This window comes from Amblyomma mixtum, chromosome 5 (genome assembly GCF_055824585.1).
Source record: "Amblyomma mixtum isolate Tamu chromosome 5, ASM5582458v1, whole genome shotgun sequence".
Taxonomy (NCBI): Eukaryota; Metazoa; Arthropoda; class Arachnida; order Ixodida; family Ixodidae; genus Amblyomma; species Amblyomma mixtum.
Window position 1 is genome coordinate 190,731,229 of NC_143016.1, and position 26,529 is coordinate 190,757,757.

Here is a 26,529-nt window from a genome sequence, read left to right on the forward strand (position 1 = left end):
ATATGTGACGAAGGGGAGGATGACGTCCCAGTTAGAATGGTCTGCCGCCACGTACATTGACAACATGTCACCTAATGTTCGATTGAAACGTTCTGTCAAGCCGTTCGTCTGGGGATGATAGGCAGTAGTGGTGCGGCGAGTAATGTTGCATTGCTGCAGAAGAGATGAAACGACGTCTGACAGAAACACCCGCCCACGGTCGCTCAACAGTTCACGCGGGGCTCCGTGCCGAAGGATGAAATGGTGCAAAAGGAAGGCTGCAACATCCCGCGCCGTAGCAGCTGGGAGGGCAGCTGTTTCGGCGTACCGGGTCAGGTGGTCTACAGCGACGATGACCCAGCGGTTTCCTGCAGCAGTGTAGGGAAGTGGGCCATACAGGTCAATGCCAACTCTTTCAAATGGCCTGGATGGGCAAGGCAAAGGCTGCATAGCGCCGGTCGAATGGTGATGACCCGGCTTGCGGCGCTGGCAATCGGGGCAGGACCGGACGAATTTTCGAACGTAGTTATACATGCCGCGCCAGTAATAGCGGAGGCGAAGCCGGTTGTAGGTCTTGAAAGCACCGCCGTGACCAGCTTGCGGGTCGCTATGAAAGGCTGCGCATATTTCTGAGCGTAAATGTCCAGGGATCACTAGGAGCCACTTGCGGCCATCAGAGAGATAATTTCGGCGGTACAAAATCCCATCATGAATAGTGAAGTGGGCAGCCTGACGGCGGATTGCGCGCGGTACCGACACGGCAGAACGGTCTGAAAGATAGCGTACAAGAGAAGAGATCCAAGGGTCCTTAGACTGCTCGTTGAGCATATCGTCCAAAGACAAGGAGGCGCAGTCGATGGCGGGAGGAGAGGCACTTTCATTGGCTAGAGGTGAACGAGACAAAGCGTCGGCGTCGTTATGCTTCCTGCCAGAGCGATAGATGACACGAATATCGTACTCTTGAAGGCGTAAGGCCCATCGGGCGAGGCGGCCATTTGGGTCTTTTAGGGAGGACAGCCAACATAGGGCATGGTGGTCCGTGACGACCTCGAAAGGCCGGCCGTATACGTAAGGCCGAAATTTCCCGATCGCCCAAACGATCGCCAAGCACTCTTTTTCGGTGACTGAGTAGTTTTGCTCTGCCTTCGTCAGGGTGCGGCTCGCGTATGCAACAACATACTCCGCATACCCCGGTTTGCGTTGAGCAAGAACAGCACCGATACCAACGCTACTGGCATCTGTGTGGATTTCAGTTGGAGAAGCAGGATCAAAGTGGCGCAGTATGGGCGGAGAGGTAAGTAGACGGCGCAACGTGATGAACGCTTCGTCACAGGCAGGACTCCAGCTTGATAGGTCGCTACTGCCACGAAGAAGGGCAGTCAGAGGCGCGATGATAGAAGCGAAATTTCGGATAAAGCGTCGGAAGTAAGAACATAAGCCGATAAAACTGCGAAGTTCCTTCATTGTAGAGGGCTTTGGGAACTCAGAGACAGCACGAAGCTTTGCTGGGTCAGGAAGGACACCCTGTTTCGACACGACGTGGCCCAAAATAGTCAGCTGGCGAGCGGCGAAGCGACATTTCTTTAAATTGAGTTGAAGCCCGGCAGTCGCGAGGCATTCCAAAACTTGCTCGAGGCGAACGAGGTGTGTCTGGAAATCGGGGGAGAAAACAACGATATCGTCCAAGTAACATAAGCATGTTTTCCATTTCAGGCCGCGCAGTATTGTGTCCATCATCCGCTCAAAAGTGGCAGGGGCATTGCACAGTCCGAAGGGCATGACGTTGAATTCATACAGCCCGTCAGGCGTCACAAAGGCTGTCTTAGAGCGGTCAGCGTCGGCCATCGGGACTTGCCAATAACCCGAACGTAGATCTAAAGAAGAAAAGAATTCAGCTCCCTGCAAGCAGTCAAGTGCGTCATCAATGCGAGGCAGCGGATAGACGTCTTTGCGGGTGATTTTGTTCAGGCGCCGGTAGTCAACGCAAAAGCGTATAGAGCCATCTTTCTTGGTGACAAGGACGACGGGGGAAGCCCAAGGACTGTGCGATGGCTGTATGACGCCACGCTGCAGCATGTCATTTACCTGGGCGTCGATAACCTGGCGTTCGGTGGACGAGACGCGATATGGGCGTTGGCGCAACGGCGAGTGGGCACCAGTGTCGATCCGATGGGTAACAGCTGAGGTGCGGCCCAAACGGTGGTGAGAGAAGTCAAACGATGACCGAAACTTATCGAGCAGGGCCGCAAGCTGGGTCTTCTCCGGAGGCGAAAGATTCGAGTCGATTGAGCGCGCAAAGACGGCTTCGGGAGCGGAATCAGGAGACGGTGGGGAAGAAGTAAGTGAAGACACTTGCATGCGGCAGGAGTCATCCTCATAAGGGTCCCAGGCGACGACGGAGGCGAAAGGCTGGACACGTCCCAGGCATTCACCGCGAAGAAGAGTAGAGGGGCACATGAATGGATTCGTCAGGGGCATGACGCTGCAGCCGGCTGAGACGGTAAGCACGGCGAAAGGCAGGGGTAGACAGTGACGAGAAGCGAAGGAGTCGGACGGGATGAAGATGACAGGGCCGTTGGATGCAGCGTCGCAATGAACAGACACGAGGACAGCAGAGCACGGCGGGATCACGACGTCATCAGCCACAGTCAACTTGGAGCACGGATTAATGGAAGCGTTCACAGAGGCGTCGCCGAAGGGAAGAAGGGTGACTTCGGAACGAGTGCAGTCGATGACAGCTTCATGTTGGGAGAGAAAGTCCCAGCCTAAGATGACGTCGTGAGACGGCGATGCGAAGACGATGAATTCAACAATGTACACAACGTCCTGAATAGCAACTCGGGCTGTACAGGCCCCCAAAGGCGCGATAATTTGCGAATTAGCGGCGCGAAGCATAAAACCAGATATCGGAGTCATCACTTTTCGTAACTGGCGGCATAATTTTGCACTGAGTACAGATACAGCAGCACCGGTGTCAATAAGCGCAAAAGCATCGGTGCCCTCCACAGAAACGGTGATCAAATTGGCCGGAGAAAGTCGAGGTCTTGAGCTTGGCGACGAGCACGCAGTTCTTGCCTCCGGAACTGCGGGCACTAGTTTTCAGAAGGGGAAGAGGGACGACGGCGCATCGGGGAAACCGAGCGGCGACGCGGAGATGGAGAGCGGCGGCGAATAGAGGGGCCGTGATCGGAGGAACCAGTGGTCTCAGAAGGCGAAGTGCGATGAAAATGCTGGGGAGGGGCGTAGGCGTAACCGCGAGGGTCGGTATCGGCAGCAGGGGACAAAACATGGCGGCGGCAGTGACGCATCACGTGGCCAGGAATGCCGCAGGCATAACAGATGGGTAGGTTGTCCGGCGTCCGCCATGGACGGAAACGTTGCGGTGGTGGCCGGGCAGGACGAAATGGTGTCGACTGCGGTGGATGCATGCTGGTACGAAACTAACGCGTCCCGGCGGGGACGCCTGACTGCTTCGGCGTAGGTAAGTGGCGCAGCGACAGGAGGCTGGGAGGAAACCGGTGGCAGGGCTTCGGACACTTGCTCCCGGATCACGTGCTGAAGTGTCGGAGTCAGGGTAGATGAACCCGAAACAGTAGGAAGAAGCGACAGCTGCCGCGCAACCTCCTCACGGACAAACTGCTTGATCTGGAGCAGTAGCGAGCTGTCCTCTGTCGTCATGCTGAGGCTAGTTACTGTGTCTGTCTGTGCAGAGGGCTGCCGAGTGAAAACGCGCTGTCGGCGGAGCTCATCGTAGCTTTGGCAGTGGTCGAAGATTTCGGTGACAGATGTAACGTTCTTGCCCACAAGCATATTGAAAGCGTCATCTTCGATTCCTTTCAGAATGTGTTTAACTTTATCGGCCTCCGCCATGGACGCATTGACGCGCTTGCAGAGATTGACGACATCTTCTATGTAGCTGGTGTATGATTCACCACTCTGCTGTGCGCGAACGCGAAGACGCTGCTCGGCGCGAAGTTTGCGTACTGCAGGACGGCCGAAGATGTCGGAGAAGCTGGTTTTAAATGCGGTCCAGGTGGTAAAGTCCGATTCGTGGTTCTGGTACCAAAGGTGGGCAACGCCGGTTAGGTAGAAGATTACATTGGTGAGTTTCATAGTGTCGTCCCATCGGTTATGTGCGCTCACCCTGTCGTAAGAGGACAACCAGTCTTCCACGTCGTGATCGTCCGTGCCGCTGAAGACGGCAGGGTCGCGCTGGCGGAGCGCGCCATGACAAGCGACGGGTGCCGGTGAGGAGCTGGCTGGCTGGTTGGCGTTGGCAGGCATAGGGGTAGTGATAGTCCGGTTACGTAGCTCCAGGACGGGATTCCGCAACCTCCACCAAGATGTAACGGCCTTTATTGGCAAGAGATGACTGATTGTGAAGGCCGGTTAGAGCGGGCAAGGACAGGTCCGGTCGCAGAACAGTTGATGGATGCTCCCACCACGCGCCGCGCGTCGGTTCTGCTGCCTCAGCTGCCGATCGTCGTCTTCTCGCCTCGCCCCGCGCATCGGTTCTGTTGCTCCGTCTGCTAAGCGTCTTCCTCTTTACACACTGTATACTTTTTCTTCACTGTATACTTTTTTTCAGTTTTTTTTTTCACTGTTTTACTGTACTTTTTTGTATATGTATTTTTTTTTGACCTAATAATGTCATTACTTGCTTCGATGTTCGCCCCCCCCCCCCCCTTATGTAATACCCCGCCAGGGGTCTTTAAGGGCCATTAAATGATGAATGATGTATCATAATTGGTGAGGAATCCCATACCTATTTTTTGTCTGTCTGCTAATCCATGATAGCACAGTACGTTCCTCCCCTTTAGCACTGTGTACGCCTCACCTTTCCTCCTAACCTGACGTAGGCCTTATGACATGCCATTTAATTCCTGCGAGTTCGTCGAGCAACACTGCTAGACTTGCCTCACTGGATAAGGTTTTAGCGTTAAATTCTGCCAGGTTCGGTTTCCAATTGGGGCCTGTCCGGAGCCAGATCCTTGTACCCTTCACTGCCTCACAGGTCTGACCGCTACCTTGGTCAGTTGCTTCACAGCCGCTAGCAACTCAGGACTGAGGTTTAATTGGTGTATCCTTGTAGGAGGTTGTGGCCAAGTACTTCATTCGCCAGGGGGCCCAAATCCTGTCCTGGTGAGGGAGTGCGTTGTTGTTTCTAATCGCTGAGATCAGGCCACAATGCAAGCCTGGTTATGCAATTCTATCGACACGCAGATTTTTCTTTTTTTTAAATCCAGTGAACAATTGCGGCACTTGGATTCGAGCTGCGGTCCACTTGCACACGAGCGGATGCTTTACCTCGATGCCATCGCTGCACTTTGTATATGCAAGCAGTCAGAAACATGATGATTGGATGCCATAAGCATATCTGCCTTGAAACATAGTGGCATCGGCAGCCGCCGTGGCTCAGTATAGATTCCCGACTGTTTTTCAGGAATTTTTTTCCTTTACCGTTTACTTTTTTGCCCTTATTTCAGGTATAGATTCAAATTCTCACCATCTGACGTCTATCGCTGTGCCTTCCTGGTTCATAAACCTCTCGGGGAGAGGGATCTCGAGTTGATCGCGTCCCATCTGCCTCAAACACGTGGCTGTGGCCTAAGAGATGCTGCTGATCACGCCTCCACCGACATTTGAACAGATATGTCGGGGCTTCGTGGTGAATTGCCCGTGCATGTATCAGTCAGCGGTTGAAATGAGATGTGTGGGACATCAGGGGACAGTGGACCGATGGCTTGTGGCGGTGCCTACATTTCCAGGGGAGAGAGTTTGGTGCTAACAAAAGAGAGGGCTTAGTAGGGCACGTAACATGGGCGTCTGGCAATACATCTTGCACGCACTGGCACTGAAATGATGCACTGTAGACTAACGAGACACTGCACAGTCTTTTAATGGCTCCGCATTTTGAGGAATCCTGATCATGTTTCAAACAGCATCCTGTGGCCTTTTATGCCAGTTGGCAGGTCCATTGTTCGATTTGGCTGCATGTAAAGGTGTATAGCAACCTATGCCTTCCGATTCTTGGCCAATCCCCCAGTGTGGGTATGTGCCATCTTTTTTAAGGCTAACAACAACAACCTGCAGTGTGTGGCACTGGCTGTTCAGGAGGCAGTTCAAGTGTAGCTCGTCAGTAGTGGCTGCTTCCAAAATGAATGGTCCAGCCGCCGCCGAACTGTGCACTCACGCCAACTGCCGTAAACAGCCCGTGATGCATGGAAACATTTTCCTCCACAAATAGCGATGAAGTGTTGCTGTCGACTGGCCCCGCAAATGGGCATTTTCTTGTCGAGGCAAGACTTGGATGCTCAGGCGGAGAATCCTGTGGCTACGAACAGCAGCTACTCACAGCCTCCTTTCACGAAATGATCTTAAAGGGGCTTTGAAACACCTTCCGTGGAGAGCACATCGACTTGCTCAGTCACTGCAATGTGTTGTCATGAACATATGAGCCAAGTAATACACCTCTAAACGCAGCAGAGCACCCACAATCACGCGTGAAAGTTGGCGAGCCAGCCCTTCCTTAAAGGGACTATGCAATAATTTAATTGAGATTACGTGAAGCAGACGAAAGATAGGCATTCCCTCACTCGTCACCCACGTGCAAGAATTTTTGAGCTAGCATCAATAACCACGAAGTTAAAGACAATTAAAAAAGACGCCCAGGCTTAGCTTGGTTAAGTCAAGAATGCGTTGCATATTGCGCGGTCTTTTTGCGCGAGGTATTGCTTGGCGGCACTCGATTTTCTCAGCAGCTTTTCCTCCGTGACGTATGGATGGATGGATAGGAGCGCCCCCTTTGAAACGGGGCGGTGGCAACCGCCACCATGCTCAGCCGTCTTTTTTTTTTCTTCTTTTTTTCACATGGTTTGGTGACGTCACGGAACCACGTCACGTGGTTTGGTGGCTGCCCGGCCGCGCCCAAGGGCTGAACTGAGTGATTGCAATATGCTACGCATAAAATTACGCTCCTCCTCTCCCCCCTCAACTCGTACACGCGGGGTACGAAAGAAAACAGCTCTGGGTCTGGGCCCCGCCTATGAATAAGTCATTCGCTGACGTTCGGTTTGTGTCGTACGCAGCACCCCAACAGCAGCGTCGGCAGCACCTCTCCGGTCTCTCTCCGCCTTCCTGGATTGCGGCGCGCGTCAGATTTCTTTGCTTGTTACTGCTACAAAGGCACTGCGAGTGGCTCCCGAACTCCCGACAGAAAGAGGCGGCAGAGGTAAATTGACACCATATTGCATTCCCGCCTATAATCTTTAAGTTTTCAGTGCGCGCCCTCTGTCCCTGTGACATGGTGGTCGCTGGACACTTAGAAAACTCATTTCCTTGCCGCTCTTTTTCCTTTTTTCCCCTTTGTTCCCCTCCCCAAGTGTAGGGTAGCCAACTGGGCATCGCCTGGTTAACCTCCCTGCCTTTCCGTCCTTTTTCTCTCTCTCTCTCTCTATATGCGCAAAGGCAATGCCCTGGCTCGCGCTTCCCGGAGGTATGGTGGCTACTCGAGGGGGTCGCGCGGCGGCACGAGCAGACGATTTTCACGGCTGCCGGAAGTGTGCCCGTGACTTCGTGGCTGCCGTGGCTCCAGCGAATGACAGCGTGTGGTGGCCTGCCGACGTCACGAGACTTAAGTTACGTCTATTTTCCCGGTTTTAGTTTCAAAATCGGGCCCTACGAAGACAACAGTCGGCCCGCAAATTTAAAAAAAAAACGGTTTTTTAAAATTGATAATAAATTGCCGACTCAGTTCCAAAGACTCATACTTGGTGTGGATGCTTCTTAGCATAATTTCTACGCACTGAAAACTTTTACAAGCGACTTTTAATTCGTTGCATAGTCCCAAAGAACCCCAGGTGGTTGAAATTTCAGTAGCCCTTCACTACGAAAGACCTTCCTAGTGACTTTTTCATGCTCGCACCCGCCTCCGTCGCACGCACCTGCGTATGCAAGTTGAAAGATGGCCATTGGTTAGATGCTTTCAGACGCCAGGCAGCTACCATGGCCGCGACGCCTAGCTCCGGCGGGTCAGGAAGCTCCCCCCCCCCCCCCCCCCCCTCCCCCCGGAGATGGGGCCTGCGGAGGTTCATTGGAGCTGCGTTTCCACTAGGCGCGCAACGCGAATGCGGAAGCGCAGCGGGGCACTGGGAAAGCGATTGCTGTGCATCTTCGTCGTCGAAGACAGCGTTCCTTTGAGTACAAATCCTCTCCGTGCCCTTCTTGTGGTAGACTCCCCCGGTGTTCCTCTCCCGTGTGCTTTCCTTTTGCCTTTACTACGTACAGGTGAATACCAACCTTTTCCACCCGATTCTTGGCCGATCCCCCAGAGTGGGTATGTGCCATTCTGCCGTAGGCTACAACAACAACAACAAATAGGACGTGGCCATCATCACCATCACGGTGGGTGACATTGGGGGGAAGACGAAGAGAAGGAGGCCGGCGGCGGTCGTCGTCATGGGTGGCCTGGAGGAGGAGTCCCACTGTGTCCGGCACCGCATCCAGCTCTGGGAGGCCAGGGCTTTGCCGCAGCCGGTGCGTACTCGCTGCTGCTGCTGCGGGGAGAGGAACCACCGTGCGCGTTGTTTGCTGGCGCCCCTCGAATGCTCCGGCGTGGCTCCAAGGAACGGCGCTGCTTGCTCGGCAGTTTCCATACAAAAAATTTGGCAGGGGTTCAACCCGACCGAACCTATAGTTTACAAATGGCAAGGCGAGCCCCTCGTTCCGTTTCCGCTTCAATCTTCGCACTTTTCCTCGCTCTGTCCTTCGCCAACACGCCCTGTCGACGTTCTTGATCATAAGAATCATCAGATTCAATCAGCCGTCGACGATACACAGCCGAAGCACTGGTTCCAGCGTGCGACTCTCCATGGCTGTCTGCGAACGTCGAGCAATGCCTCGCGTTTTTTATTATCTTATCAGATGAACGGCGAGTCACGCGTTGTTCAGCGCAGCTGCAAGATTGACGTTGAATGACGTCGTTCAACGCAGTTGCGAAGGCGAGCGGGCGCCGCAGCTGCGCCGAGTCGCATGGTATGACATCACAGCCACACACCGTGGCAAATCGTTATATCCATTGTCATGAATAAACAGCCCTCACATATTTAGAAAGGTCGCGCTGAAAGAACGAGGCCTGAAGGAAAGAAGCTTGCTTAAACTAACCCAAGCGTACGTAATCAGCCGCGTGAAATATGCTACACCTTTCTTAAGCGTTAGGGCTGAGGAGAGGAAGAAATTACTCGCTCATTCGACGGTGCATAAAGAGGGCCCTGAGCTTACCCATTAGCACCGCCACAGAGAAGCTGCTCTCTATGGGAGTGCACAATACCTGGGACGAAATAGCGGAGGCTGTCAGAATTTCACAGCTCGAAAGATTAATCCGAACTACCACGGGCAGAGCCATCCTTGAAAGGGTAGGCCTGCAAACAGATAGGGGACTACCAAATTGAGCATTCCGCAGGACTGCCGAGAAAATCTAATCATTCCCACACTACCTCGTAACATGCATTCCATATTCAACACTGAAAGGAGGGAGGAGAGAGCAGAAGCACTAATCATCCGAAGGACAGCAAGTCAGTTGCGTACGTGGACGCGGCAAGTGGCAAGTCGGGTGCGGCGGTCGCCTCAGTGGTCGACGGCCGCGGTGCCTCCGTATCGGCAGCCACCATTAGAAGCCGCAACGCGGAAACAGCTGAAGAAGTTGTGATATAGCGTTCGCTTGTATTGGAACGGAAGCCAATTTAATAATTAGCGACAGCAAAACAGCCATATATAATTTTGGAAAGGGTAGGATCTCGCCGGAAGCGGCAAGGATTCTGGCCAGTAGACAGCTAAACAGAAAAATTAGCCTAATTTGGACTCCCGCACACGCGTCCTTTCCTGGCAACGACGCGGCCCACGAGACTTCTGGGTCGCTGTGGAGTCGCCCGACTGCCGGAACATGGACGAGCGTCTGCTGCAAAATTATACAGAGATTGTCGAAAATTATAGGTTACAGAGGAGACTCGTGCCACCACCGGATAAAAGTCTAAACAATAGGGAGGCAATCGCATGGCGACGCCTCCAAGCTGAGAATTTCGTAAACCCGGTCTGGACATATCATGTTCAGAGAGATGAGAAAGAAAACGATAAGTGCAAGCACTGCGGGGTGAGAGGGGCCCTCGACCACATAATCTGGAAATGCGCTGGCTCCCCAGGGGCTAAAGCAAATATAAATTTTAGAGAAACCTGGGAAGCCCTGCTGCGGAGCGAGGCCCCTGCTCTACAGCAACAAGCCATCTGCCTGGCGGAAGAAGCCGCGAGGAGTCAAGACCTCTTCGCCTGCTTCTAATCGCGTAGGTCCCGGCCCTCGTCGCCATGCAAGGCCTGCGTGCCCGGGACGGGGAGTAGGGGGCCTCCTTATCTGACAAAAGCATTTGTTAGGCGAGTTGGTGTTTTCGATGATCCATAACTACAGCGCAAACGACAGGACAGAGATGAAGAAGGGACACCACACAGCGCTGTGTGGTGTCCCTTCTTCATCTCTGTCCTGTCGTTTGCGCTGTAGTTATGGATCTCCTTATCTGGCAGAAAATAAAGTTGATATCATCATCATGCCCGCTCCGCCGCTTGAAGGCCATTCTTGGGACCGACATGAGGTTTTGCATGGGAGGAGTAGAGCTTCCGCTCTAAGATATATCTCGGGAGATAGGAAGCTCATTGCATAAATATTTTTTTTTATGCCAGCGATACAGAGACAGCGTGGGAAGTTTTCCTGTGGTAGAGGAACTCCAGCAGGGCCGTAACAATGCAGCCCTTATCAGGCCACTATAGTCGGATACATCTTACGAAGGCAGCGGCTTTTCCTCGTCAAAGGAACCCCTTCTATCCAATGGCGTCGGCCAATTCTCATGACCCTGCTAGTGTGACAATGCAGGGAGCGGTGCCGCAATGGAGAGAGGGGTCCATACCCGACTATGGAGGGAGGGGACTGTCACCTTTTATCTACCACTCCCTGCTTTGTGACACTAGCAGGGTCACGAGAATCGGCTGACGCCATTGGATGGCAGGGGGTCCTTTATTTTTTTGCCACGGGAAGATTGGTTTATTGGGGTTTAACGTCCCAAAGCGACTGAGGCTGTGAGGGACGCCGTTCCGGAAATTTCCACCGCCGTGCACTGACATCGCACAGTACACGGGATCTGATCAATGCCCACCATAGCCAAGTGTCACAAAATTCGGCGCAATTTTAGAAACAAACAAAGAAAAACCGCCGCGCGCACGGCGTCTCGCCGGCGCGAGCCCATCGGGAGAGAGCGAAAGCCCCGCCGAGCGCGTGCCTCTCTCCACCGCCACGGCGTGCGCCGAAGGAATGAGTCATACACGCCGAAGATTCTCGAACATGCGAGTCGGTTCTACAGCTGACGGGGGGAAAGGGCGTAGCCTTGCGTGCACTAAGACACGTCCCCCCTCGCCCGTCGGCGTCGGCGCCACTCAAGAACACGCTCGAAACTTCGAGATGCGACCCCCGACCTCTGACCAATGGGGACGCGCGGCCGGTGAGAAGAGGAAAGGGAGACAGCACTGCCAATGCTGCGTGTATGTGCGCGCCTACTCGGGCGCGAACAACAAACACGCGGGAGAGCGAGCCTATAAAGAAGGACGTTGACCGCTATCAGTCAGTCCGGACCGCCGTTTAAGCTTCGGAGAAGCGCGCCCGTTCGACTCCCGGGGAAAACACCACTCGGCCAGCCACGGACCAACGAGGCAACGTTCGCCAGTCTGCGGGACGGCATCGTCGTGGAACTCTGGTCGTCGGACTGCCGCAGTGCCCGGTGAACAAATTGTGTTTTGTTTGTTTACCTCTCTCTCTTGTGTTAGAGCACTTTAGGGGCAATATTGCCTTTGTATTGCATTCTCTCTCGAGTTTAACATTGCACGAGTGGCATTGTTCTGTTAATCACTTTGTATGTGTTTGTACTAGTGATTGTGTAATCCTCTGTATCGTCTCTTTGCTGCATAAACTTTGTTTTGTTTGTGAACCTTTGGCTCCGACCCATTCTCTGGCTTGCGACCAGCGAAAGCTGGGCACCGAACGCCCAAAAACCTCTTGTCACTTGGTGGCCGGTCTCCGCTGAGTTTGCCACGCTGAGTCGAGGGCAGCTGCTTCGAGTCCGAGACCGCTACCCCCACACGCTCTAAAGCCCGAGTCACACTGCGGGAACACAACAGCGACATGAACCAAACATGTTCGCAAGCGAGCCGTCAACAAGTCGCCCAACCAACTTGTCCCACAACTTCTTGTCACACTGCACGAACGGCAGGGAAACGAGACAGGTTTCTGGGGTGTTCCCTCGGTATGACAGCTTCCGGGAACCGGAACAACAAACAAACAGCGTTCGTGGACACGGTTCGCGCTGTTCGCCGGCCGGGCGAATTTCCTGGCGACACCGCACGAACAAACCAAGCCCTTTGCGGTGATTCACCGCTTTTGTGCCTTTCGTGCTTGGAAACTTCGTTTGCAAAGTGCAAAAAAAGAGCGCTTCCTTTCGTTGGAATGCTGTCTGCTGCGGTACGGCGTCTTGCAGGCGGGTGCATACAGACGGAAAGGCTGCCCTGGCCACCGTCGGCTGGCAGGTGCGGCCGCCGTGGAGAAGCACGTTCTCTCCCCGTCGCATTCTTGTGAGCAAGCGTACACTTCTGACGAACGCGGTTCTGTAGGGAGCCAAAAGGAATGTCCTGTTCCAGGGACTGCCTCGGCTGCGGGTTCCAGAAGTTTCTTGACGGGTTTGTGCGCTAGAACCACCCGAGCAGGAGCCGGCATACGAGCGTGCCAGTTGCTCGCGTGAACATGCTGCCGTCGTACTCGTGCCGCCAGGAAAGTGACCTGATCGGGATGATTGAAGAGAGGCGTTTTCCATGGGATATAACAGACCCAAAATATCAACGGTGTGATCTGAAGGAATCTGTGTTTCAAGAGATTGCTAGTTGGGACTGTATTTCACAGGTGAGCGCGAGTTACCAGTTACCTGTCCTGCTATTTTTGAACTTGAGATGAAGAAGAAAGCAGTGCTGCATTTTTTTCTTTGAGATAGCAATCAGAATAACTTTACTGGGTTCCCATTTGATTGCAAGAATGATGCGTACAATTATATCTTTTTTTTAGTACTCTCAGAGCCTGGAACAAACTCGATGAATCTGCCGAAATTGTGGCGTGATTTGTAGTGACCGGCCGGGTTGATAATGCATTGTGGAACAGCAGCGCAAAACACAAAATGTGTAGAAGTATACACAGGGCACAGAAAGTAGACGCATGTAGTCCGTGTTTAATTCTTTCGCATGAAGTTTTCGAAAACGCCTTTCTCAGGCGCCCTTCTCAGCCAGTCGATCATCCAGCGCGGTTTCTCTGCGGTGGCAGCTGGTCGTCCGAGTCAGAATCGAGCAAGGCTGCACCTCAGCCGCCGCGCACGATCATAGTTCGTCCGATATTCTGCAAAACCGCCAGTAGCTACGACAGCGCAAGGTGTCTCCAGTTTCCGCGGTTGTGCACACGCACGGAGGAGAGCGCGCGAGCAAAGGCAGAGAAGCGCCGGGGAACGCGATTGAGGTGGTTTTTCCGGTGTGACAGAGAGTTTGTGAACAAGCGGCGCACATGTGGCCAACACAGGCTGGCGGGAGACAGCGACATGTTTACCCTCTGTTCGTGTTGACGCGGTGTGACAGGATCGCCAACCCGACGAAAACACTGTTTTGTCGGACGGGTTGGCGGACTGTTTCCTCAGTGTGACTCGGCCATAAGGGTGTCTGGGAGCTTCCCACGTAAAAGTGCGCGAAGTGAGGGTGACACCAAGCCAAATCCTCTCGGCCGCCGCTCCCTCGCGGCGGCGTCTCCAGGGGCAGCGGTTGCCATGGCGGCGCTTGTGTTGGTGACGCGCGCCCCCAGCTGGGCCGATGGCCCTGCTGGTGAGGCCCTCCGTGCGGCAGCGCATCGCCCGCTGGGAGCAGCGCCTGCAGGTGAGGGTCGAGGGACGAGCTCGGGACCCGAACGAGCCGGATATGCTGGCTCTCTCGAGCAGGATTGTTCTGGCGCAGTTTTCATTCACCACGGGTGCGCGAATGTGCACTTTCTCCAGACCGAATCGATTATTTGTACTAATGTTCGCCACTTGGGCGAATATTCGTACTAAACGAGCAATCATGTGAAACATTGAAGCACCAGCGGCGGCGCTGTGGTTCTGTGCTGTAACTTACGCAGTTAAATATGCTCCACTAAGGATTCGCAACACGAAGTCAGTGCAGCGCTTTCCGTATTTATTGGTCCGAGTTTTAAAATATTCGGTTCAAACTACTGGCCTATTTGGGCTCATATACCGACTGCAATGCAGCTTATAATGGCCTAGGTTTTTTCATAAGTAATTACTGGAGAACGATTTCAGTGAGTTGCGGCAGAATTTTCGTCGAGGCGATTGAAGCAGCCGATTTGACAGGCTGCGCCATCTGGCAGACTGCGGGGCAGCCAATGTCCCGGCCTGGAGCTGGGCCGGGCCCTCGCAGTCTGCCAGACTGCGCAGGTTTCAAATCGGCTGCTTCAATCGCCTCGGCGAAAATTCTGCCGCAACCCACTATACTTTTTCGCCGGTTTCGGACAGTCTAGGCCAATTACGATGTTAAATTAATCAAAACGAGGCCATCATAAACTAAAAAGAACGTCTTGTTGGGCTAGTTGGTAATTGTTCATGTTTGGTTCAAGGCGCGAAACACACACAGACGCAAGGAAGGTAGACGGGGCTGAGCGCTACTCACAGCTGCTTTATACGGAGGCAAAACGCTATAGCCGTCGTACACGCAGGGAACACCATCATGCTTCAAGATTGATATGATAGCGAACAGGTGAAATAGATGTTCGGCCTAATTGTACAAAGATATGGAAGTGTCGCTGACGCACGTGCTTGCTTTCTTTCCGATTAAAAAAATCCTTCAATTTATTCCCTATCATCGGTATTTTTACTTGTTGAAATGATCTTACTTGTTTGTTGGCAGAAGAGTTTTCTTCGCCATCTTGAACCCCATGCTGCTTTCATTTTTTTTTTTTACTCTGCTCTGCTTTCCCAGAATTTTCTTGGCCCGCTTTGGCTATACCGGGAACTTCAGCCATCCAGCGATCACTGGAGTGCTTTATTTTACCCTAGACAAGGATATCTGTGCCTACAGTTTCTTCTGTCGATAAGATTCCCGTTTTTGGTCTATTTGACGCTGAGGTAACAGCGCCTTCTATGCCTCTTTGTGTTCACTTGAAGCCACCCGCCTTTCGGTTGTCCTCCAGGCGCTGTCGGTCCGTCTCATCGCGGGGTCATCTCCGTGGGCTGATCGCTGTCAACATTTCACGCAAAGCTCCGCGCACAAAGAGACCTGAACTGTCGCAAAGTAATGAATCGGAAGTAGAATAAGCCTTTGCCCCACTTTTCCTCTCTTGGCGATGGTGACACGCATCTCACACGCGCGAAAATCGGAGGAACCGTGTCTTAATTCAGCCGTGCCTTTTTGACAGAAAGCCCCAGAGATCGCATTAGGGACGAGCTCTGCATGCAGCCGCTCTTACGATAGTGCCTCGAGCAGAGTACGCTTGCTTTGGTCGGCTTGAAACTCTCCACAGCAGCGCGACCCTCCGCGCTGCGAGCTTTTTGATCGTGCGGCAAGCACGTGCAAGCCCAGTCGCGACCTAAGTTGTTCGTGTAGAGCTGTACATCGGGTTCTGCCTGGCAGCTGGCAGAAACAGCGCTCGCCAAGGGCGTCCGCCGAAATTTTTGCAGGTGGGGGCCCCATTGGTTGTTGCGCCGGGGGGGGGGGTGTTCGTAGCAAAAAGGCACTATTTGCGGAGTAACGTATCCTGATTATAGCGAGCAATGAAGGCGAAAATAAGATGCCCTGTGCACTGTCTGCCTCCGTGTCGCTATCTCTTTAAAGATCAAAGAAAGACACCCATCTCATGACGGCTCGAAACACATGCTCGCCGGTGCCGCTGTATGTCTGCAACTGGTCGCCCTTTTGTAGAGCTAACGATGGCGTGGTTTGAAAACGGCGAAACGACGCGCCCCCGGACGCGGCATTTCGCAGATGTGACCCAAAGCGTGGAAGCAGGGCTGCTTTTACCCTTTTGGCTGAGCGCACCACCGCCCCTGACATGCGGCCATCACTCATGGTTCGAGTGAGTGATTTTCCAGGGGGGTGCAGCGGCCCCCCCCCCCCCTTGCCCCCCCCCCTCCGGACGCCCATGGCGCTCGCTGAAAGCTCGCTCGGGTGGCCCCAGTGAGGTCCGTTCGAACTGCCTGCACCAGTGCAGCTTGGCTGCCTCCAGAACGTATGGTCGAGTGCAGGCCTGCTGGTCGTCTGCTAGCCTTGGCGTCGCAGCCAGCATCCCGAACCGCGCGAAGAATTTTCAAACTGCACATCATAGCAGCGAAGTGTTGCCATGATCAGCCGCGATGCAACCTTGCGGCAGCTAAGCGAAATGCACGTGTGTCTTCTACTGAACACGACTGAGGTGCGCGCCGACTTGCATGTTGAGCGGTTGTTGCGTACAACGTGCATCATGCTGCAGGCACGTTTTTACTTTTTAGTTAACCGGCTTCGAGTACTGTTATAACTGTTTAGTCTGTCGGGAGCACGGACGGTGGTCCAGAGATGCAAGGTGATGGTCGCCGTCCCCACCTCCGTTGTCGCGTTCTCGGGTGGCCAATCTAGTTTCATCCATCAGTCTGGCCCTTGTGGGGCACCATTTTCTTCGACCAGTGGAATAATGCATCTCCGCCGTTTATCGCGAAGCGTGAGCCATCGTTGCGCAAGCCGTCGTCTGCTTCCCTGGCGGCTGCAGCTGCACCATTTCGGCACCGACCACTGAGGAGGTGCGCAGTTTTGCTGAACTTTGCTAACAAGACCTGCACAACGTCTGCACCTTTTTTGAAACGAATGGCGTCGTGCAGTCGGCGTCACCTCGCACCGCTGTAACGAATGGCGAAATGCGGCACCGCGAGAACCTGACCGCGGCGGCCGCGTTTCGATGGAGGCTCAACGCAAAGGGCGCCCGTGTGCTGTGCGATGTCAGTGCACCCCAGGTGGTCGAAAATATTCCGGAGACCTCCACTACGGCACCTCTTTCTTTATTTTTATGCGAAGCATATTAACGTAGGTTTCGGGCCTTCGCGCGACGCCCGGCGGTGGCCACCATTGACCTTGAAGTGAGATCACATGATGTGACGTCACGTGATGACGTCACACCGGCGGCAGATGGGGCCTCATATCGCGCCGTCGGACGTCGCCCGGCGGAGGCCTCCACGCATGCTTCGGTTCGCGCCGTCGCGCGCGACGCGGCGGCGGCGCCACCATCGCTGCATCACGTGATATGTGACGTCACGCCAGGGATGAAGCGGCGCGCGCCCGCCGTCGCGTCAGTCTCTGTGCCCGCAACCGCGCCAGCGTCTTTGCGCCGGGCGTGTATGCGGTGAAGATGCCTCCAAACGCTAAGGACGTTAATAATAAGAGTGCAAAACGAAGGCTGCTTCGCATCCACTGGGCTTAACCTTGATAAGCCTCCAACTTTTTTATTTATTTATTTATTTATTCAGATACCTCACGGGCTCCGACTGCAGTATTATGTGAGGGGGGGTTACATAACTGGGGTGCGAAAAAGAAGCAAGCAGAAAAGCAGAAGATGGTTATTTTAACATCGTTATACAATAGCAAACAACCAACCAGAAAATACAACTAAATTGAAAAACACACTACAGAGCACACTTCAGAACAAAGTGATGCTTATTTTTTCTTTGAAGATAACATATAATCTGAGATGTGAACAATGTTGTCAGGAAAACTATTCCATAAATGATTGCACGGGGCAGGGCTGATGGGTTGAATGCGATAGTCCTTCCCAAGGCGTTTAAAACTTAGGTGATTATGCAATCGGTGAGATATGCGGGCCGGTTTTTTAAGAGGTAGTGTGAAGGAATGATGGCTGTAAACAATTTTATGGAAGAGGCAGATAAGTGCTGTTGTTTTGCGAGATTCTAAGCATGGAAGGCATAGCGACGCCTTATGCTGGAATGTCGGCAATAGTTGCGAGAAATGAAGCGAGCGGCACGATTTTGAACACGCTGTAGGGAATGAATTAAGTAGTGTTGGGGTGACCAAATGTTTGATATGCCAGCCGCGAGGAAGAAGGTGTGCACCTCTGAGGTTACGTGTTAAATAACCTAGTGTATGGCTAGCTTTGGCAGTAATTTTTTCTATGGGGCTTTTCCATGAGAGATTAGATAAAAAGTACCGCTTGCTTTATTTTTAAAAATTAATTTATTTATTCAAATACCTCACGGGCTCCGGCGACGCAAGAGTGACTGGCCTCTGGTTAAGCTAGTAAGTGAAAAGGTAATTAGACCATTTACGGCTAAATGTTATTAATTGGCATTTATCAGTGTTAAGGGACATTTGCCATGATGTGCACCAGTTATTAATGCAGTGTAGATCTTCTTGAAGAGCGATGTGGTCATTAAAGGAGTGGATTTTGTGATAAATAGCGCAATCATCAGCAAACATTAGAGTGTTGAGGTAATGCCTAACGGTAGGTCATTGATGTAAATCAGAAACGGTAACGGGCCTATTACACTACCTTGCGGTATGCCTGCTGTTACATCAATTAAAGGGGATGAATGGTTATCAATAGAAATGAATTGTTTACGAAATGATAAAAAGTTTCTTATCCAGGAAAGTGTAAATGAATCGAGGCGCAAGGATGAGAGTTTCACTATTAAACAACAATGTGGAACGCGGTCGAAGGCTTTAGCATAGTCGAGGAATATACAGTCGATTTGAAGATTTTCGTCCATACGGTGAAGCAGCTCATTAGCAAGAGTAGTTGCGCTTCACATGATAACCCTTTTCTTTCTCTCCCACCTTCCTCCTTTCCCCTACGGCCCAGTGTATTTATTTATTTTACAGGTACTGCCAACCTTTTGCAAGGTCTTAGGCAGGAGTGGGTGGTGTTAAGGACGAGGTAGCAGCATCCCACCGCTGCCACCAGTTTGTTAAAGGATGAGGTAGCAGCATCCCACCGCTGCCACCAGTTTGTTACATACGAGGTAGCATGGTCGTGTGCCGGAGAGAGAATGAGGGACGTCTGAGACGAGGCTGCTGGAAAAAGACAATGAAAGAGGACTTTATACAGCAATTTTCATATTTACAAGTGAGCTGCAGGAACGCTGCATCACGACAGCTCATCAGGAGATCATTCAAAGACAAAGAGCTCTTCGGCCGTGCCGCTGCCGGGGCTTTTAAGAGTTCCCTTCCCTAGGGTCCCTAGATGGGGGGCCGGTCCTGCAGGGGAAGGAAGTCCTCACTGGCACCAATCACAGACACACACGCACTCTCACTCCCGATGGATCACACAGATCACACCGCCGTCACGCGCTGGGAGAGGGGGAACGATGCCATTGCACAGACGCCGGAATGTCCTCGAGCGGCGTTCCCGCGCACTTCGAACGCGCGTTCACACTCGGTGTAGGGGAAACGCTCGCTCGACCGGGCAGACGGACGCGGCTTCCGTGGCAATCCAGGCGCTCCCCCAACGCGCGTTTCGCTGCTGCCATGTCGTTGTCTTCCCCACGACGAAGGCGAGACGTAACAGACTGCCCCGCCGGGGGAAGGAGATCCCGATGGACAGGGGACAGCATCCGCTGTCCTGAGGGATGTCGCTTGAGGCTGGTCTCAACCGGAGTCGGTTCTCTCTCTTGGCTGTTCTGGAGCTCAGCGCACCCCGAAGTCTTCCTTTGCATGTGCAGGTTCCCAAAGGGCACTGCAAAGTTACCCGTGCTCCGCTAGCGTTAGAACCACGCCGAAAACCCAACCGCTCAGTCAGCAAGCACGACACAATCCCCACTAAGCGATGCCAGGCTCTTTCCCTCTTACAAAGCCAATTAATCCCTGGGAGTAGTTCCGCAGCACTAAGAAAATGCCCACAAATCGGCACATTACACCACAAAGCGCATCACAATTTAAAACAATAAACAAAACCAATAGGTGCAAAATCCTACATCAGGAAGAAAAAGACCAGCAAACCGCAACTATGATGCTGACTCTTGCGCTAGGGTCCTCAACTTAAGCTATCGGCATTACCTTTGAGACTCCCCTTTTTGTGATGTATTCCGATTCGTAATTACCACGACATTTCATTCTGCATAGTAGCATACTGCCGTCACCTTGCATATCCCTGCAAAGATTCGCTCAACATCGGAGCCAAAGTCACCTTAATTTCCCAAATTCCAAAAAAATCAAGCAACTCCAGGCGCTTATGCTAGTGGCCTAAATGGCCCGTCTGGCTAGCACTTCGCGTTTTAACGGACGCTGCTACACATGGGCACCACTAGTGCATTTTTCGAAACAATCTCTGTCAAAAGAAACGCTTTCAATGCAAAAACGCGTCGGAAACCTATTCGTGCTCAAAACTTTTTTTTTCTGCAAAACTTTTTGTCTGCAAAAATGGTTTAAAAAACGAAAAGCAAACAGCAGAGACATCCTCGGAATCCGCTGCTAACGAGCCGCGCCGCGGCTCAAAGGGGTTGCCTATTCTTCAACCGCGCCCTGTGCGGTCGCACACCAACAGTGGCTTTAGCAGCCGACAATTCACAAAATTCGAAGGGCTTAACTCCGCTTTGACATCTGCGAGCCCCAGACGCCACGCGACATTGATTTCTTCCGCACCCCGGCCGCGTGTCTCCAACACCTGAGCCGCGTCTGAACAGTTGAAAGCGAGGGGTTGACGGTCGCGCATGAAGGAAACGCCTACGAGAACTCCTTTCTCGATTCGGCAATGTCCTTCGACTGGAACGCGTTCTACGGCGTTCTTTCATATGGTAGCTGGGCGTCCTTCTCTGCGACCCGCTGCGAGATTCACATGTCCTGCAAGAAGTACCGCAGGGTCGCCACAACGGGTCAGGTGGCTTTTGTTTTTTCTGAACGCACCCAGTCAGTCTGGCCCGTTTTCGGCGCCTGTCACGTTTGGAGTACCGTGATGACAGCCTCGGACGATTACGCTGCTGGCCGGCCTTTAACTTTACAATGTCCTCGGCCCGTACTTCGTCCGTTCTCTCGAGAGCACTCCTCGTCTTGGCTCTCCTTGCGCGTGGTCGCCTTCCTAAAACTGCCTTCGCAGAACGGCCCTGCGCGCCTCCATTTCTCGCGGTGCCCTCAACCTCTGCATCTTCTCTCTGACGCAGCACCGAGCCGTATTTCACCCTTAAGTTCGAATTATCGGCTTGTGCTTTCGGTGAGTCACTGCAGGTCACAGTAGCTAGCTGTCCCGACAGCACTTTACCTCCTGCTGAGCATAACTTGCTCTCCTGAGGCTTGCTAATCGATCCTACTACCCTAACGCTCTTGCCCGGAACTTGACCTATGCGACGCTGTTCGGCTAACATAGCGTTATTGTCCTGGGTATTACGTTCTCGATCGCAGCAATCAGCCTCCTTCCCGGAAAGTGCATGCTTCTCTAGGCTCAAAACCAACGCATTGCCCCTTTCCTTATTTTTAGCAGTGCCTACATTATCCGCCGAGCCCTCACGGCTTGTGGATCTGCACTGTCCCTTATTACTAGCCTTAGTGCCTACATTATCCCCCGAGCCCTCACGGCTTGTGGATCTGCACTCTTCGCTAGCTTTTCGACCGAACTCCTCGGTCCTCGCTGCCGAAGTGGCCTTTCTTTCCTGGACCAAACCTGTCCTATGCCGCCACTTCTGCACAGCACTCGTGTCATCCGGCTACTGAGCGGAGCTTCTAACTCGGTCCCTGACACTCTCGCGGTGTAGCTTACCACCGTCAATTTGGCCTTCCAAATCTGCCTCCGCGGGAATTCGAAAGTATCGGAGGAGCGCACTTTTGGTTATCGCATAGTTGTGGGCATCCTCGTCAGACAACCTCGCCCAGACATTACAAGGTTCACATGGGAGGAATCCCATCAACACAATTGGCCAATAATCCTCGTCTAGCTGCTCCTCCATGCAAATTCTTTCAAAATTTTCTAGAAAAGCTCTGAAATTTTTGCATTTTCTAAGAACACTTAAACAAGATCGCACACTCATTCCTCTGATCGCGTTAACTTCACGCGTGAGTTCCCGCATCTCTCTTTCGTATTCCTGTTCACGCAGCTTTCTTTCGCGTTCCATCTCTGTCGAGACGCTTCATTTCCAAAGCGTATAGACGCTCGCGTTCCTCTTTCTCTTGTTTTTCTTTACGTTCAAGTTCCTCTTTCTTTTGTTTTTCTTTACGTTCAAGTTCCTCTTTCTCTTGTTTTTCTTTACGTTCAAGTTCCACTTTCTCTCGTTTTTCTTTAAGTTCAAGTTCCTCTTGTTCTCTTTTTGCCAATTCCCTCTCCTCAATGGTCTCAAGGCATTCCGCAAGCTCGTCATCTTCAGCCTCTAACGCAAGAATAGCCTTCAGCAGTTCTGGTTTTCGGAGTTTGTCTGATACCTCCAGACCCAACTCTTTCGCAAGCTCCAGTAACTTTGGTTTGCGCAGTGTCTTCAAATCCATGGCTGCTCCGAGTGCTGCTTCTCTACTGCCCGCTATTGTCTTGCTGCAACTAACCCAGCAGCAACGACAACCAAATTGCCAGCTCTGTTCCTGACACTAACAAAAACCTGGCAAAACTCAGCAGAAGAAAGTCCCGCACTCACCAAACCTCGCAGCCAAGAATCCAGCGCAGTCGGTCCGCTGCAGGCAACCAGTCATCACAAAGGGCTGTTGCACTGCCCCCAACTCGCCGTTCTGCTGCTCAGCGTCTCGTTGTCCGCAACTCTCCGCTGGCGTCCGATGTTTCGCGTCCCATTGTCCGCAACTCTCCGCTGGCGTCCGATGTTTCGCGTCCCACCGCTGCCACCAGTTTGTTAAGGACGAGGTAGCAGTATCCCACCGCTGCCACCAGTTTGTTAAGGATGAGGTAGCAGCATCCCACCGCTGCCACCAGTTTGTTAAGGATGAGGTAGCAGCATCCCACCGCTGCCACCAGTTTGTTAAGGATGAGGTAGCAGCATCCCACCGCTGCCACCAGTTTGTTAAGGATGAGGTAGCAGCATCCCACCGCTGCCACCAGTTTGTTAAGGATGAGGTAGCAGCATCCCACCGCTGCCACCAGTTTGTTAAGGACGAGGTAGCAGCATCCCACCGCTGCCACCAGTTTGTTAAGGATGAGGTAGCAGCATCCCACCGCTGCCACCAGTTTGTTACATACGAGGTAGCATGGTCGTGTGCCGGAGAGAGAGTGAGGGACGTCTGAGACGAGGCTGCTGGAAAAAGACAATGAAAGAGGACTTTATACAGCAATTTTCATATTTACAAGTGAGCTGCAGGAACGCTGCATCACGACAGCTCATCAGGAGATCATTCAAAGACAAAGAGCTCTTCGGCCGTGCCGCTGCCGAGGTTTTAAAGAGTTCCCTTCCCTAGGGTCCCTAGATGGGAGGCCGGTCCTGCAGGGGAAGGAAGTCCTCACTGGCACCAATCACAGACACACACGCACTCTCACTCCCGATGGATCACACAGATCACACCGCCGTCACGCGCTGGGAGAGGGGGAACGATGCCATTGCACAGACGCCGGAATGTCCTCGAGCGGCGTTCCCGCGCACTTCGAACGCGCGTTCACACTCGGTGTAGGGGAAACGCTCCCCCAACACGTGTCTCGGTGTTTGTCGGCGTTTCGCTGCTGCCATGTCGTTGTCTTCCCCAGGACGAAGGCGAGACGTAACAATGGTCATGACCATACACAATATGTACAGCCTTTATCAGAAGTTTAGAGCCCAGGGGGTTTGCTTCTGGGACACACTGCTTTGCTCGTAATGTGACCTCAGCGTCCCAAACCTCCTGAAGGTAAGAAGATTTTTCGTCCTGCTCCCTCCGATGCGTAGGACTTCCATGAGTGCTACAGGAGCGCCACAATAGTGCTTTGAAGCAAACCCCCTGGGCTCTAAACTTTTGACAAAGGCTGTACTTATACATGACAAGAAAGCACACTTCAAGATAACAGAATGTCGGCGGCGACAAAATTCGCACGGTTCTTTGTAGAGAGTTTGATTGTGACCGGGAAAAAAAATGTGTCGAGGGTGTAAAAAGTGAACACGGGACACAAGAACAGGCTCAGAGCAGATTACAATACATTTTGTTTTTTACTGAGGGGTGCGTCTGTGAACGCATCAAGAGGGGAGCATTCAACAGTTTGGGCATCCAGTGCATTCCAGATACGTGTCGTCCTGAGAAAAAAAGAGTTCTTGAACACGTTGGTTTTACGCGTGAAATCCCTGAAGTGGCCACGACAAGGTCGTTCTTCATACTGCAGTTTTGTAGTTCAGCAATTAATACAAGAGCCTCTGATTCAATTTCCAAAATTTAGGTGCCCAGGGCGCACTGTACATTCGAAAAAAAATGTGACCGAAATTAAGACCAAGAAACTCCTCCCAGCGGCAGCGACCACCATATTGAATGCTCTCGAGACGTCACTAGGGCATACATGGAGCAACGCCATCACTGTCATTGATGTAATGCGGGTAGCGAGGTCTCTTGTCCCTTGTACTTTTGCGGGCGATTGCAGTAGCAGCCGTCCCTCATATATGGGTGACTAGTGCCGCAAAAGCGATAACAGTAAAATAGTTTACCGGTAGGGTCCAGTCACACTAGGCCGATATCACGTCGATCGATGGTCGGTGGGCTGGTTGGAATGCAGATGCCGTCGTTGACAGACCGGTAGGTCACGCTGGAACCGACATCAACGAGAGCACGACCAACGACTGCGTATCGTAATAGTGTACAGAGTGAGCGTCAGAGAATTTTTGCCAGATTCTTAAATTTTGGTAGACGGCAGACCACCGGCCCCTTGACCCCCTGGGAAGTGATCACTTATTCACTTTCATCAGGCTCTCGTCGTCTACTCCAATCATCCCCACAAGACCACGGCACTGGAAAATTCACCTCGCCGACTGGTCACTTTTTACAAGAAGTGCAACTCTGGAAAATCAATTGTGTGGTGACCTCAGCACAGATTAAATTAATGAAAAGTTTACTGCATGCATTATATCGGCCGAAACACTCGCTATGCCACAAACGACGGGACTTGTACTGAAGAAACACAAAGTATGGTGGACACAACAATGCACATTGGCAAGAAAACAGCAAAATAAAGGCTGGGGCACTCTCCGTTCATACCCCAGTGCAGACAACTTGCTTACCTTTAAGTAGGCCAAGGCCAGAGCGCAGTATGTTCAAAGAAATGCAGAGAAAACCTCCTGGCAGAGATATGTGTCCTCAACGAATAGTTCAATAACATCAAAGAAAATATGGGAAAAGGTTTGTAAATTCACTGGTGACCATACTCCTTTCACACTTCCACTGTTGACAACACTCGGTACACAAACATTGTTAGAAGAGGCCAGTGTGTATATTGGACGAGCATTTTGCTGGAGTCTCAAGCTTGTCCAACTACTCAGACACTTTCCAGAAACACAAGGCAATAGTGAAAAACAACAATTTCCATCTGGAGCAGCTATGCATGAGGACTACAACCAGCCCCTCACACTGCAGTAATTAAGTAAGGTATTACAGTTAAACGTGGATGTAACGAACTTCCATATAGCGAATTCCTCGATATAACAAATTTTTTCCATTCCCCAACTCCGCCCCTGCCTGTATTTGAGACCTCCATGTAATGACGCCTAGCAGTGGTTGACCTTGATGTAGTGAACTCGCTAAATTTGGCTGGTAAATTTGGTCAAAATTTGGCTTAAAAGTAAAGCATGAACTGACATAGAGGAGCATCAATCGCAACGAGCGACCGCAGTTGAGACACGCGTTCGTCAGCGCATCTCCATTGCTTTCGCTGCTCCGCGGTTGCTCGCGTAGCCTGGGATACATACGGTGTTTTTTTTCGACGATATTTGCATGGCAGAAAACGTCATGGCGGTGCGACGCCCGGCTGGAGATACACGGAGCGAACAAGTGGTGGCGCGCCGCCATGTATCCCTCAACGTGAAAGCAAATGTGATCAACAGGTGGCAAATACCACTGTGCAATTAGGTCTGTGAGAGCAGTGATGCTGACTCTTTTGTTAAAATCACAAAAGTGTTCACTTCGACACCAATGTACTTGCTTTTGCACGCGTGCATGAGTATAAGAATTTGCGTGCTCGAATGCATGGTGTCCTTGTACCTTTGGGTGCCCACTCAGCCGCGGACACCTCCGGCTGCACTTTTCTTCGACACATTCGGTTCAGGAAGGAAATGCAGGCATTTAGATCCAAGATTCGGCCATGTTCTCTAAAATAAGGTGATATTTCATGTCTGATGTATCATTTGTTTTCATGATAATAACATTTCCATGCCAGAATCACTGCGTGGCTCGTCGGCCATAGTGGCCATGCTGGTGACGGCAGGCAGAGGCAGCCAAACCGCAGGAATGGGCTTTCTGTGCTACTAATGGCTAGCTTCAGCTGCCGCTTCCGGTCTCACCGGATGCCGCACGTCAATATCTGGCGGAACCAGCGGC

The 26,529-nt window shown here is 52.3% G+C and overlaps 1 protein-coding gene across 13 annotated transcripts in view; it reads left to right on the forward strand.

The window, feature by feature from the left end:
- The window catches only part of LOC149345254 (uncharacterized), a 179,693-nt gene that overhangs the window by 17,866 nt on the left and 135,298 nt on the right, over positions 1-26,529 (forward strand). Inside the window, exon 1 of one of the 13 annotated variants that reach the window (XM_089546515.1) lies at positions 13,888-13,971. The exons of the other annotated variants lie outside the window; for them this stretch is intronic. Within the exon in view, the coding sequence (XP_089402641.1) occupies positions 13,909-13,971 (63 nt within the window). The 5' untranslated portion in view covers positions 13,888-13,908. Of the gene's footprint in view, positions 1-13,887; positions 13,972-26,529 lie in introns of those variants that run through there. 13 annotated transcript variants of the gene reach the window in all.